Source organism: Drosophila guanche, unplaced genomic scaffold (assembly GCF_900245975.1).
Source record: "Drosophila guanche unplaced genomic scaffold, DGUA_6, whole genome shotgun sequence".
NCBI lineage: Eukaryota > Metazoa > Arthropoda > Insecta > Diptera > Drosophilidae > Drosophila > Drosophila guanche.
The window spans coordinates 8,733,184-8,746,972 of record NW_022995743.1 but is presented as its reverse complement, the minus strand read 5'-3'; the positions used below and the strand labels follow the sequence as shown (position 1 = coordinate 8,746,972).

The window sequence follows — 13,789 nt, the reverse complement described above, 5'->3', positions numbered from 1 at the left end:
CCGGTGAAATGTGGATATCCAGGCTCGTGAGGATTTGTAGCCACATCGTCGGTGACGGCCTTGGTGAAGGCCTTCTCCTTCTCTTAATACAGAATAATTGCACAGTAAATTGATTGCAATTGAAAATTGTGAGCAACGAAAGTTGCTGGCAACTATTTATATTTTATCCATATAAAGATTGTAATATGCGCTCCCTATGTAAAATGGTTTTTAATGACGTACTTATTTAAAGCATTTCCAAGTATCTCTCAAGCGTTTTCAGCATATTACAACAGAACTTAAAAAAGTAAAATAACGTATCTGCAAGTACTTAATTACATTTAAAACCCGATGGCAAGTTACAACTAAATCGTAGTCAAAAATTTACATTGCTGCGTAGGAAGTGCTCCCTTGTTGTTTAACAAACTCTACGCATAATTTGATAATCGGTTTTTTCATCAGTGTTCTTTTTTTTACATAGCTGAGAACTGGGCATGAGTTGAATCGGTCTTGGGGCCAACTAAGCATACTAACTATAAGTATATAGTTTGTCTACGCTTGGGATAGGGGAAATTCTGTTATGATCTATATATATATTATATATTTATATAATTATATTTGCCGCGGGGCTTAAGTTCTAGTTTTAAACTTTAGTTTGACTTTTAATAGTTATAACCTAGAGAAAGTAAACGCACGACTCGTAAGCGTGTGTGTGTATGGGTGTTTATGTGTGTATATGGGGGTGGCCGCCAGTTCGTTTGATCTCAGGACAAGACACTCTCCAATTGCAGCAGCTGAAGCAGTTGCCGGTGACCGCCGCCCGATAGTTAGTACTTGTTGTGCTGGGCCAGTAGCTGCATGTCCGTCAGATACTTGATGATGTGCACCTTGGCCTCGGCTTTCTGTCGCACGCCCAGCGTGTTGAGCATGTCTGTGACGACCATGCCGAACGACTGATCCTCAGCGCTGACCGCCTGGGAGACAGTGTTTTGGAAAATCTTGATGGAGTTCAGCATGTTGTCGCTGTGCTCCTCCTCGCCGCGCTCCCGCTTCAGGGGAGGCTCGTAGAAATATGGCTTCTGGTCTTTGCCCACTGTAGTCGTCAGCTGTGCATCACTGGTAACAGTGATTTCTGCAAATAATTTCACAATTTAAATAATTCCAAAAGATTCGAAAGTTGTCATATCCTACCGTGCGGGTGGGTCAATGCCCCTGCCGAGGTAGTGGCGCTGCCATTGAATGGCTGTGTAAAGATGTCCACCACGGCCTGCTGTTGCTGCTGCTGCTGAGGATCAGACACCTGATTACCCTGGCTGCCGTTGGCACACTTTCCGAGCAACGACTCCCGGTACTGCCTGATGGAGTCCACAAGGAATTGCATTTGTTTAAAGTAGCGCCAGCGTGATTCCTGGCACAGCTTCATCTCGCGTGCAAACTTGTCGCGCAGACTCTTCCAGCGCTTTGTACATTTTTGTTCTGTTCGGAAAAATTAAATTAGTTTATTTCTTCAATGAAAATTCATAGGGCAATTCCAGTTCTGGTTCCAGGTCCCCCTAAAGAGTTGAAGTCCCCCCCAATACTACTGCCCCAGTGGGTGGCAGCTGCAAGTGACAGGTGAGAAAGGTAGCATAGCTGAGGAAGCATCAAATCACAAACCAAAACAAACCACAAGGCGTCGCGTCGTGTTTGCCACTGCTGATACCACACACACACACATTCGTACAAATATGTAGCAGCTGTTGGGCAGAAGCAGAAGCAGTAGCAGCAGCAGCAGCCGCAGCAGCTTCCAAGCTGCGTCAGCAGAGGCGTTGACGTGATGTCTGACGGTGACGTTACTGCCGACTTCGACTACGAAGTCGGTCCACCACCCACCGCCAAAGACGGAGGAAACCTGTGGCATTGTCTGATTGACGCTCCCGGCTTAAACTTTACAATATTGAATGTCTTGCATAATCAGTGGAAAAAGCTCACACAAAATGCGACAAATGTGCAGCATATAAACGAAAATTTAAATTTTTCGATTAAAAACGAACCAGGAGGGGGCGATGGGGGTTGTACGGTACATTTTGTTGGTATACTCGTGAAAAAGAAACGAAAGCTGCCTGGTCGGTAGCCGTTTCTGTGTCGTTGATTTTGTGTGCATGTGGGTATGTGTGTTTGTATGAGAGAGCTGTCAGCAGATGCAGTCAAACGGCGCTGTGGCAGAGTACAAAAATAAACGCCAGCGCAAGCAGAATATCTGTGGGTGCGACAGAGACAACTACTGCGACGCGACGGCAAAGTACAGCAACTTCAAAAATATGGACTGCGCACACTGCCACAAAGGCCTTTACACCGCCAGAGAGCGCAGGGGCGGAGCTAAAGACCCGATAGAGGGTCGTTAAATGTTGAATTTCACAAAACCACCCCTGTTACGCTGACTGCGCTCCTGTAATTTCTTAACCGTCTCTGTCGCCTCGCCATTCCGTTCACTTTTGCGTCGTTTTCTGTACACTTACACTTGCTTGCTATTGCTGCCTCTGCCACCGCCTCCGTCTCAGCCACTGTCGTCGTCGGCTAGCTCACCCTCTGTCGACCCCCTACCCCCTCACCGTGCAGAATTAATCAATTTTGTTGTTGTTGGGGCACCAGTCGCGACGTCTCTGCCCCATACTGTATCTAACTGAGATATACCCCGGACCGACCTGGACCTGAGACTGGGAGTCGAATCGAGTCAGACACAACGAATTTCACTTACCAGGCACTCCGAGCGTTTCGGCGATTTGTTTCCATGTCTGGGCTTTGCGGACAAAGTGTTTGTAGTTGTAGTGCGATCTGTCGTAAATTACGGGATTCAGTTTGACAGCCTCGATGAGATTCAGATCAAACTGCTGTTCCAAATTGGCATCCAGCTTGTCCATCTCAATGGCAGCCGTAAGTGTATGCACTGGGGGCGGGGGAACAAGACTGGAGTTATGGAAACTGACCACTCGAACTCGTTGGAAGGGGGGCAGGGCGGGGGAACACTCACTTTGCTTCTTTCGCTTGCTAATTGTTAATAAATATTTGGCGCGAACGCACGCTTAGTGTTTGTTTTTATTTCGAAGGGGGTTTCTTCTCCGAGGAAGGAACGGAACGTCGACGTTTCAATTTTATTTCTCAGTCGCTGCCAACAGTGAAATTTTTTCCCAAGAATGCAGTAGCAGCGCGTGAAGCAAGCAGCACAGCTCTAGATTGAACGCAACGCAGAAATAAAGCGAGTCGACGTAGACGGCGACGCTGCAGTCGCGTTGAAAACGGCAGAATATAGCGCTCTCTCTTGCTCGTGTGTGTCGGGCGGGCAGTCTGCTGCTAGCTCTCTTCCACTCGCTCAATCTCCGTGCAGTGCTGGTAAAGGCCGAAAACAGAGATGCTCGTGATGACGAAACAGTGAGGTTGTGACTGCTACAATAGGCCGATTCGATAAATGTGATTTTCAATCGATATATTTAAGAATGAGCCATCATGTAATAAATTCACATGTAATATTTAACATGTAGCTTATAAGCATGTGTAAAGCTGAGAGTCGTCGTTAGCTTGCAATTGTAAATAGCATATTAAAAATGAAAATGATTTTACATCGGTAGATTCCGTTCCCAGCGCGGAGACTCCTAACTAGCTAGTAATATCAAATAGAACATCAAAACCGTGAAAAATGGGTTAAGATTTACGATATATCTAAGGGTTCACGCATATTTTTGGTATATTTCTGTGGGATTTCAGATCCGATCCATAAAAGTTCATGCGGGATCGTCTGGCAAGGGAGAATTTCCCTGACCGTTTAGTCACAGGAGAGAAATTCCCTCAAAAAAATGTTCCCATCGACGATGGAAGAGGAGGGTAGTTTACCTTGAATACCTGGAATCTTTTGTGACGTATTTACCTGTTGTCGAACCTTAGGGTTGGCTTCCTTGCTTTATGAATACAAAATACAAATACAAACTTGTAAAATATAAGGTCATAAGGTAAACGATAGAATAAATAAGAGTATTTATAATAAGCCAAATTGATTCTTCAATCGGATTAAATTTTTGTGTCTTCGCTAACAGTCTGTGCATGCTAATAATGTCAAAAGGAACATCAAAATGGAGGAATATGATTAAAGACTGCGGTATATTTACGGTTTATGTTTTTGAATTACAGGGTATGTTTTGGTATATTTCCGAGGGTCTGTCGGTATATTTGTTCGATAATTTCGCGGTCACACTGACGACCATCTAATTCGACAAAAAAAAACAAAAACATAAAAAAATACCACCTTCCGCCACCCCCGCCACCCTCTTTTTGATTTCTTTGCTGGCGCTAGAACTACTTATTCATTGACTACGGAAAAGGTCACTACGCGTCGGAGCAGAGCAACCTCGGCGATTCACCGTGAATTGCAGTTGTGGAAAAATCAATTCGCGCGTGTGACGAAAACAAGTGGCACCATGACTGTGGGAACGTTTGATGCGTGGGATGCGGCGGTATTGATTAGCATTTTGGCCATTTCGGCACTGATTGGCATCTACTATCGGTACACGGGGGGGAAGCAGAAGACCACGAAGGAATATCTGATGGCGGATCAGAGCATGACGACGTTCCCGGTGTCCTTCAGCCTGATGGCGAGCTTCATGTCCGCCATCTCCCTGATGGGTGTTTCGAATGAATCGTATCAGTTTGGGACCATGTTTTGTGTTATCAACATCGCCTATTGGATCAGCACGCCCGTTGCCGCCTATATCTTTCTGCCGGTCTTCTATGGCATGCAAACGACCAGTGTCTATGAGTACCTGGAGCGTCGCTTTGGCCAGGCCACGCGTCTGTGTGCCTCCTTGGCGTTCACGATTCAAATGGTTCTCTACATGGGCATAGCACTGTACGCACCAGCTCTGGCCTTGGAGGCGGTTACCGGCATACAGAAGAGTACAGCCATATTGGTTATTGGACTGGTCTGCACCTTTTACTCGACACTCGGAGGCCTCAAGGCGGTCCTGATCACGGACGTCTTTCAGTCGTTTCTGATGTTCGCCGCCATCTTTGCGGTGATTGCTGTTTCCGGGATAAAGGCTGGCGGCTTGGGTGCCATCTGGCAGGTGGCCGCGGAGCGTGGCAGACTCGAGATTACCGAAGTTTCACTTGATCCAACGGTGCGGCACACCTGGTGGTCTCTAATCATTGGCGGCATGGTCACCTATCTCTCGCTCTATGGTGTGAATCAGACCCAGGTCCAGCGGCTCCTCAGCGTGCACAACCTGAAGAGTGCGCAGTCGGCGCTCTGGTGGAATTTACCCATATTGGGCATGCTAAGCTTCAGCACCATCTTCAGTGGGCTGGCCATCTTCTTCTACTACCGAGACTGCGACCCGCTGCTGGAGGAACGCATCAGCTCTCGGGACCAGCTCATGCCACTGTTCGCTGTGGACACTATGGGTAAGAATTATATTAAATATATATTCTCTGCAAGTGTATTTCATGTTTATTTTGCTGCCTTAGGGCAATATCCCGGCTTGTGTGGACTCTTTGTCTCGGGAATATTCTCCGCCAGCCTGTCCAGCATTTCGTCAGCAGTCACGTCTCTGTCTGCCGTTACCCTGGAGGACTACCTCAAGCCATTGTACAAAGTAATTTTTAAGCGGACTCTACTCGACTCCAAGTCCACGCTGCCCACCAAAGTTGTGGCTTTTATTTATGGACTGATCTGCATTGGACTGGCGTTCGGGGCTGGCTCCCTTGGCGGCGTCCTACAGGCCTCGCTTACCATCTTTGGCGTTGTGGGCGGACCTCTGCTGGCTGTATTCACGCTGGGTGTCTGCACGACGCGCAGTAATCAACGCGGCGTGCTACTGGGCTTCTTGCTGTCGCTAATCTTTGCCTTCTTCATTGGCTTTGGTGGACCCAAACCGCAACCGCAGACCCTCTCGTTCAGCACTTCAGGATGCGCAAACACCACCACAAGTCTTGTCGCAGAGGCTCTGCGCCTTGCCACAGAGAGCAGCAGTCCGGTGGTCAATGAGCCGCACTACTTATGGCTATATCGACTCTCCTATCTGTGGTTCAGTGTCCTCGGATTTCTCATCGCCTTGGTCATTGGCTACAGCGCCAGCAGACTGCTGACGTACTTTAAATGGGCGGACAACTCGCATATCTATTTGGACAAGTACAGGAAACAGCTGGACTACAGCCTATTTGCGCCTGTATTGTCTCGCCGGTGGCGGCGCCAAAATGAGCAACGAGCCCAGTCCATTCAGGATGAGACATTCACCAAGCTAACAGAGCAATAGTTCCTTCGCGTTAGGTTTAGTAGAATTTAATGAACAGTACTCAAAGCCGCATTAGTTGTAGGGCCTTAGACTAATTACTGATGCTGATGTCGTACCTTAAAGTGCATAACAATGTGACCTTTTCGTATACCTGTGTGAACAAAGCTGGCATGCAGATCCGACCATTACAGAGTCTTCCATAGAGAAATAATTATAATAGTTGTTTATTGTAGCAAAAAATATGTTCACGCTTACAAACATATATACATATACACTACCTCGTTGACATAATCAACAGATTGTTACATATTGAATACCCACTTAAGATGTTCCACAGACACTCAGCTATGACAATAACTCAAATTGTGGCCGATTCTTAATTTGAATGCTAGGCATTGGCAGTCACAATGCCTGACATGAATGTTTTTACCGAAATACTTAATATTATTTATTGTTCAGTTACATATTTATAAGTTCAGGGTTAAGAATAAGAAGAGATTAGCTCGATATCAGGGTTTTACAGTGATCACCCCCTACTAATAGTTATGGAAATGTTTAGATTTTTGTGCGAGAAGCACTCGCATACGCATCTTCTCGTACTGGGCAATTTTGTGACCTATTTATATACTTACATAAATATATATACAAAGATGTACAAAAAATACTTCATACGAGTCGCTACCAATTATTGAACAAGATTTACTGTGTATTTGCGCAAAAACTATTAAAATGAAGTGTTCAACTATGTATGTGGAAATGGCAATTGTTTACCCCAGGAGTCTGCAAATCGTATACCTAGAATACCCGATTAGCTGAGAACTTCCCTCGCCGATAAGCAAATTTGTTCCGCTATCAGCCTAGGTTGCGTGAGGCTTTTCCTCCGCCTGTCGGACTCTATTTCGGAATGAATGTCGTAACTCTTGTCCGTTTACCTTTGCAATTTGGCTGTTTTGTCATGTTGCGCCATGCGGCACAAAGTCTAATTGAGAGCATGGGCCAGCAAATTGTTTGGCAATTGGAGACGTCAAAGGTTCCCCCCATGTGAATCGATTGATTTGCTTTTAAACAAATTCCAATTGCAATAGTAAACTGTTCATTGAAACGATTCACGTGATGTCTGTGTGTGTGTGTGTGTGTGGATTGGATGTGGAAAGTTTTCTAATTGGAGGTTCAAAGTTCCCATCGCCTCTCCACACTGACACACATTCCACTGCCAAAATTTCTGTTGAAAGAAGAACTCAAAGTAAAAGGAAAGAACAGAAACGGCAAACCTGTTCTAGCCAAAGTTCGATTACCCCCACTTTATTTTAGGGTATTTAATCTAACAGATAAATTGATTAATATAAGCCCGTATACTTGTATCTGTAGCTACTATATTTATCAGATAACTTTCTACTTCACAGCTTAAAGGTTCAAGCTTCAATCACACCCCATTATGCGTCGCCGAAATCGCGTTGCCATGTTCTGTTTATTGTACCCAATGCCCATCGAATATTAGGCTCATGGAAAAGAATGGACACAGCATAGATCACGTGATAAGCATGCTTTTCTTCATTTGTCTCTTGAGTCATTAATAGATGAGATTCATTTAAAGTCGTTTAGATGGCTTCAAAGCCTGTCGCTTGTGGCTAACTATACATTATGTAGCAGTATCGAATAGATAAGATATAATATTGCCAAGATATTGCCTGATTCATGCGAGTCAAACTGCTAGTTGCGGGTCTAGGGTCCAAAGAGAAATATATAATATTGTAAGTGTATAATTTGCAGTTCTATGAGCATGGCATGCACTCAGACAGATTTCTTTATGGTTACTGGTGGTAGTAACAATGCACAGGTGCCACTTTTACTGCTAATTAGTTTCACTAAAAAGTTATTGTTTTCGTTGGGAGTTTGGCTGTTACAGCGATCTATAGGAGGAACAATTGGTCCCCGTTTCATTTTACTGAAGAAATTTAAATAAGATACGCGCGTTTTAATACCCTACCCTACAGCTATCGATTGAACGATATATCGTTTAGAAAAGTTAATTATTTCGATCGCGCCATATCGATAGCAGCGAGCTTTCGGCGAGGGTGCTTTAATTAACCGTTTGAGTTTATCGTTTATAATTGAGCCCTGGCAATCAGCTGTTCGTTTAAAGTTTAATAGGCAGAAAAACATTTTACAATAAAAAACTACACAAAAAAATGGCCCTGCGACGTTGTCATCTAAATCCGAAGAAAACTTTATTCCTGCTATGCGACATACAGGAAAAGTTTCGGCCTGCTATGCCGCTTTTCGACAACATGATCAAGAATGTTGACAAGTTGGTGAGTTTTGAACTTTGACTGGGAACTTCGCTCTTATCTGCGGGGTTTGTTGAGATTAACCAAGTTCCATTGCAGACCAAAGCGGGCAAAGCTCTGGATGTACCACTTATCGTCACCGAGCATTATCCCGAGAAGCTGGGCAAAACTGTGGCCCAGCTGGACGTGAGCCACGCAAAACTGGTGTCCGGTAAGACGCTCTTCAGCATGGTTACCCCGGAGGTGAAAGCCGTAATCAAGGATGTCTTTAGCGATAAGCCGGAAGATGTTGTCCTGTACGGCTTGGAGGTTGGTTCCTAATCAAATGTACATAAACCATAAAACCATTACTCAAATTTCATTCCTCAAATAGTCGCACATTTGTGTGGAACAAACAGCCATTGATCTCTTGGAGCAGAACATCAACGTATACATTGTGGCGGACTGCTGTTCTTCCCGGCTAAACCAGGATCGGGACTTGGCTCTGGATAGATTGCGCCAGGCTGGCTGTGTGATAACCACCAGCGAGAGCGTCATCTTCGATCTTGTCCGCGATAAGAATAATGCAAAATTCGATGTTATACGCAAGCTGGTCAGTCAGCCCTCGGTGGACATGGAACTGACGCGCTCTGGAGCCGGTCTGCCGGCAGGCAGTGCGAAATTGTGAGAAGCCTCTTCTGTGGCTTTATCCTATCCTGTTTTTGCGATGTTAAATGCATTTATATTAAAATCATACAGAAACGTTTAATATTTGAAGGAGACTCCTCAGTGATGAGGATGGCCCTGCGGCTTAGTTGGCTGAGGCTTCCTGGGCTGCGAATGGGGATGGACTGGCCGGGGCTCTTCCTTGTGCGGATGCGCATCGATGTAGGCCAGGGCCCGGAGAATGGCCTCTGGAGTGGGCGGTGGCGTGGGCAGGAGATCCCCGTGCGGATGATAGCCATTCTCATCGGCCGTGTAGGACACCTTAACGGGCAGTCCCTCCTTGGAGGTGAAGTGATATTCGCCATGGACCTGATGCTCGTCCCCAGCCTCTCCAGCGCCGATGCCATTGGTTATGTCATAGCCGTAGGAGAACTTTCCATGTCCGTCCTCCTTCTTGTACTGCTTCTCCACATGAGCATGCGCATCGTCATCGCTGGATGTGGCGGTGGCGGTGCAGGCGGCTACCAGCAGGACGAGGGCCAACTGAGATGCAAACATTTGGGTGAACAAACAGAGCGACTGTGGCTTCGACTTTCAGCCTTCACTTACGTATTTGAACATTCTGAAAATGTGTGCTAAAGCAAACTGTTGGTCAATGAAATAAGGCCTAATGCTTATATACTTTCAATCGAAAATGTAAGCCGAACGAGTGCCGAAATTCGAAATTCGAAATTCCTGTGAAACCAGTTGGGAGAGCTGGCAGATCCACCCGTGAAATGTCATAAATTAAATGGAGCTAAATGATGCCAACGTTTAATTGCACATGATCACAAACAAATATTTCGTAAATATATAGTCAAGGTCATCACTTGATCTGCTGATCAGTTAATTTAGGGATGAAAGCCGGTGGCAGAACGACGTCCTCCCCCGACATTTACATTTCCCAAATGCGATTGCTAGTCTCGATCATTTATTTGAAAGCTCAACATGTCACTGTGTGTCCTGCCTGGTCCTGCCTTTGGACTGGATACAAGTGCCTGGGCATAGCCGTCTCCTGGTTTACGGCTGCCCAGAATTTTGCCAAAGCCCTTGACTAGGTGGTGGTAGGGTTTCTTGTATGGCGAAAAAGCCTTTACTTCCTTCTTCTTCACATCATCCTTTGTGGATAGCACTGAGGGATAGAGCTGTGCTATTTCTGCATCGATATCGGAGTCAAAGGGCTCGTTGGTGGCAGTGGGATCGGTTTCAGCATTCTGGGTAAGTTTCATGCTAAATTTCTCATGACATTTCTCGGCTTCCTTAAGGGCAGTGGACACTAACTGATTCATGTCCCAGGACACGTCCAGCTTGGACTTGATTTCATCGGATATGGTATCGTCTTTCTTTGAAGAGAAAAGCCTGCGAAACAGGTTCTTCATTTCGTCTGAATTCGGTTCATCAAAGGAGCGCACTAGTCGGTCGTTTTCCATCACCGCGGAGTCAATTTCCTTCGCATTTCCCGCTTTGGCTACGACAGGATCTGTTTCTCGGTCAAAATTCAGCTTTGGAGCATACTGAAGGACATTGGGCAGGTACCCTCGACTCTTCAGGTAACCTATCGGGGACTGCCAGTTGTCTATAAGGTCTTGAACAATTGTTTCTGCGGAGTTCTGATAGTTGAGAACTTTTAAATTATCCGCAGTGGCCGTATAAAATATAATAAAATATAGAACAAACGAAATCATTGTAGCAGCCGTACTTTGAAATTGAAATGATTAGCCTGCTATCGAATAAATTCTGAACATGTCATGCTCTGACAGTTAACAGGTGTTAAACAGAATTTAATGATGCATCGAATAAAATTATAGTTTTAAAGCTGAGAGTCCTAACTAGCTAGTAATATTAAACAGAACATCAAAATCGAGGAATATGATTGAAACTTTCGGTATACTTACAGTATATTTGGAAAATGCGAGGGTATATCTCGGTATATTACCGATGGTCTGTCCGTCTATTTTATCGTTAAATCCGCGGTCACACTGGAGTACATAACAACTGGACTTAATTGGCAATTGAAAAACAACAACAAAAACAATCAAATTTAGTTAAATGTGTACTGCAGCTGGTCAAATTTTCAGCGCCCTATTGAGACAAAGTTTGCTCCTGCGTAATGTGTACGCGGTCAGGTCGATATCAGAACCGAGATCCCAATCAGAATCCCGCGCCCTGAGCACGGATTCTGGAGCAGCCGTTACAAGGGCTTCTCCTGCAGGGCCAGGAACCCCCACTGTAACCGCTGCCCTAGCTCAAATATCGAATCCAAAAACCGTGAGTGATTACAAAGAGCTGTACGAAACCACAAAAAAGAAGTTTCAATGTAAGCCTTAACCTGTCGCAGCGTTGGCATGTGCAGTTCGTGTGCACAATTCTATAAATAGCAGCCCACCCCCCCCAGCAATGTGCTCAAAATTCACATACACACGTGTTGACCTTTGCAGCCAAAAAGCTACCCGTGGATGTACATCCAGATGCTGTGTTCGCGTGCAACGAGCTGGACCTCAGCGAGGTACAGGTGTATGGGTTCGACTATGACTACACCCTGGCCTGCTACAAGCCCATTCTGGAAGATCTTCTGTACAATTTGGCTAGGGAGATGCTGGTGAAGCGTTTCAGGTATCCCGAGGAAATTTTGGATCTGGAATACGAGCCGAACTTCGCTGTGCGCGGGCTGCACTATGATGTGGAGAAGGGGCTGTTGGTCAAGCTGGACTCGTTCCTGCAGCTGCAGCTGGGCTCCGTCTACCGGGGGCGAACAAAAGTCGGGGCCGACGAGGTGCTCAATTTATATCACAACCGGCTCCTGCCCATTGCCTATGTCGAAGGGCCAAACAATAGCTATAGGGTGAGGAACCATTTTAGTCTGGAGTAAGCAGCAATCGGGAGTTTTATTTATCCCTTTCCTCTTCCCCTTTGCAGCACAATACCAACTCGAAGATGGTTCAGCTGGCTGATCTGTTTTCGGTACCTGAAATGTGCCTCCTGTGCAATGTAATCGAATATTTCGAGCGTAATCGCATCGACTACAACCCCGAGATAGTTTTCCATGACACACGAACTGCCATGGGCTCTTGCCATCCCATCATGCATGGCAAAGTAATGGTAAACACCGCCAAGTACATTGAACGCAATCCCAAGCTGGTCAAGTTCTTTGAAAAACTGCAGAATGCCGGAAAGAATCTCTTTTTGGTCACCAACAGTCCGTTCTCCTTTGTGTAAGTATCAGTACCTTGACTGTGCAAGTAGATGATATAAATTTCGCTCGTGTTTCAGGAACTGCGGCATGACATTTCTTGTGGGCGCCAATTGGAGAGATTTCTTCGATGTGGTTATTGTGCAGGCGCGCAAGCCCAAGTTCTTCACCGACGAATCTCGGCCCATTAGGCTCTTTGATGAGAAGACGAGATCCCATCTGTGGGATCGTGTCTTTAATTTGGAAAAGGGAAAAATATATTACGAAGGCTCTGTGCGACAGCTGCAGGAACTGAAGGGCTGGCGCGGTCATTCGGTGCTTTATTTTGGCGATCATCCGTACAGTGACCTGGCGGACGTCACTCTGAAGCACAGCTGGCGGACAGGTGCAATCATCAGTGAGCTAGCGGTGGGTATAGAGTGCAATCCGAGTTATTGGGATGCTTTTATTCACAATGAATCATTTGCAGCATGAAATCAAGACCCTTAACCGAGAGGACTTCAAGATGAGCGCCAACTGGCTTCAGATGCTGACGCAGCTTATCGAGGAGACACAGGACGACGAGAGTGAGCCCGCCCAGGCTTGCCTGCGCGAATGGATGGAGGAGCGGGATCAGTTGCGGTACGAAAAACGCTTAACATTTTAATGTACAGCCATAATCATTGTGCCACTTTGCAGCAACAAAACGAAGAACGTGTTCAACGAGCAGTTCGGGAGTGTGTTCCGCACGTACCACAATCCAACGTACTTCTCGAGGCGGCTGTTCCGATTTGCCGACATCTACACAAGTGACATAACCAACTTGCTCAAGTTCTCGACCACGCATACGTTTTATCCGCGTCGTGGCGTGATGCCCCACGAATATGCCTCGCACTTTATTTAGATGTCAGGATGTTTAGTTTTTGTAATCGTAGGACAAAAAGTGCCAGTGCTGAAGCATGCTTGTAGCTCGAAACTAGTTGAATTTATATTGTGTATAGCGTTATTTACATTGTTGCTCAATTAAATCGTTGTAAAAGTTATTGAAGATCGCAATGTGCTCACCGTTCTGGTACTCCTTATCTCTTTTGCCTGCTGATTGATACAATTGTAGTTGCTCAATGCCCATAGATCGCACAGATAGGGAGAGGCCATGGGCTGGCATAGTTTATGGAGTTGTTGACGGAATGGCAGCTCACATCAGGCTGGAGGCACATTGCTGTCTCAGCTCAAGGGCCATACAGCAGGTGGCCTTATTTGCCTTGCTGTACGGCTTCCTTGGCAAACATTTATGAATGAAAACCTGCGAAAAGCGTTTAGTTCTAGGATGGGTTTTACGGCAGAGATCAAATTCAGCAACAAAATAATTAACCATAAGCTGCAAACCTTTTTTAATTAAATTTATTACA

The 13,789-nt window shown here is 45.7% G+C and overlaps 6 protein-coding genes across 7 annotated transcripts; 3 read left to right on the top strand and 3 right to left on the bottom strand.

The window, feature by feature from the left end:
- Nucleotides 1-113: 113 nt before the first annotated feature.
- LOC117592613 (transcription factor Adf-1) lies at nucleotides 114-3,271 on the bottom strand. 2 transcript variants are annotated; one of them, XM_034286497.1, is made up of 4 exons: nucleotides 2,990-3,270; nucleotides 2,717-2,905; nucleotides 1,171-1,455; nucleotides 114-1,111 (listed from the first exon to the last, which is right to left on the bottom strand). In XM_034286497.1, coding segments are annotated over exons 1-4 (780 nt in total). In that variant the 5' UTR covers nucleotides 2,991-3,270; the 3' UTR covers nucleotides 114-806. The 2 variants fall into 2 exon arrangements, with proteins under 2 accessions (XP_034142388.1, XP_034142389.1); XM_034286498.1 differs by having other exon boundaries at nucleotides 2,717-3,271.
- A 979-nt stretch (nucleotides 3,272-4,250) lies between these two features.
- Nucleotides 4,251-6,988, top strand: LOC117589054 (putative sodium-dependent multivitamin transporter). Its single transcript, XM_034280687.1, has 2 exons — nucleotides 4,251-5,409; nucleotides 5,473-6,988. Exons 1-2 carry the CDS (start codon nucleotides 4,428-4,430, stop codon nucleotides 6,258-6,260), a joined length of 1,770 nt encoding a protein of 589 aa, XP_034136578.1. The 5' UTR covers nucleotides 4,251-4,427; the 3' UTR covers nucleotides 6,261-6,988.
- Nucleotides 6,989-8,391: 1,403 nt separating this feature from the next.
- On the top strand, nucleotides 8,392-9,275 carry LOC117590995 (isochorismatase domain-containing protein 1). The gene is made up of 3 exons (XM_034284079.1): nucleotides 8,392-8,551; nucleotides 8,627-8,836; nucleotides 8,901-9,275. Exons 1-3 carry the CDS (start codon nucleotides 8,429-8,431, stop codon nucleotides 9,192-9,194), a joined length of 627 nt encoding a protein of 208 aa, XP_034139970.1. The 5' UTR covers nucleotides 8,392-8,428; the 3' UTR covers nucleotides 9,195-9,275.
- LOC117591005 (larval cuticle protein 4-like) lies at nucleotides 9,252-9,860 on the bottom strand. The gene is made up of 2 exons (XM_034284092.1): nucleotides 9,782-9,860; nucleotides 9,252-9,715 (listed from the first exon to the last, which is right to left on the bottom strand). The coding sequence occupies exons 1-2, from the start codon at nucleotides 9,791-9,793 to the stop codon at nucleotides 9,293-9,295; spliced, it is 435 nt and encodes a 144-aa protein (XP_034139983.1). The 5' UTR covers nucleotides 9,794-9,860; the 3' UTR covers nucleotides 9,252-9,292.
- Nucleotides 9,861-9,950: 90 nt separating this feature from the next.
- Nucleotides 9,951-10,917, bottom strand: LOC117590988. The gene has a single exon (XM_034284067.1). The coding sequence runs from the start codon at nucleotides 10,894-10,896 to the stop codon at nucleotides 10,129-10,131; it is 768 nt and encodes a 255-aa protein (XP_034139958.1). The 5' UTR covers nucleotides 10,897-10,917; the 3' UTR covers nucleotides 9,951-10,128.
- A 343-nt stretch (nucleotides 10,918-11,260) lies between these two features.
- LOC117590351 (5'-nucleotidase domain-containing protein 3) lies at nucleotides 11,261-13,428 on the top strand. Its single transcript, XM_034282890.1, has 6 exons — nucleotides 11,261-11,528; nucleotides 11,650-12,053; nucleotides 12,128-12,423; nucleotides 12,482-12,809; nucleotides 12,871-13,022; nucleotides 13,080-13,428. The coding sequence occupies exons 1-6, from the start codon at nucleotides 11,261-11,263 to the stop codon at nucleotides 13,282-13,284; spliced, it is 1,653 nt and encodes a 550-aa protein (XP_034138781.1). The 3' UTR covers nucleotides 13,285-13,428.
- Nucleotides 13,429-13,789: the final 361 nt, after the last annotated feature.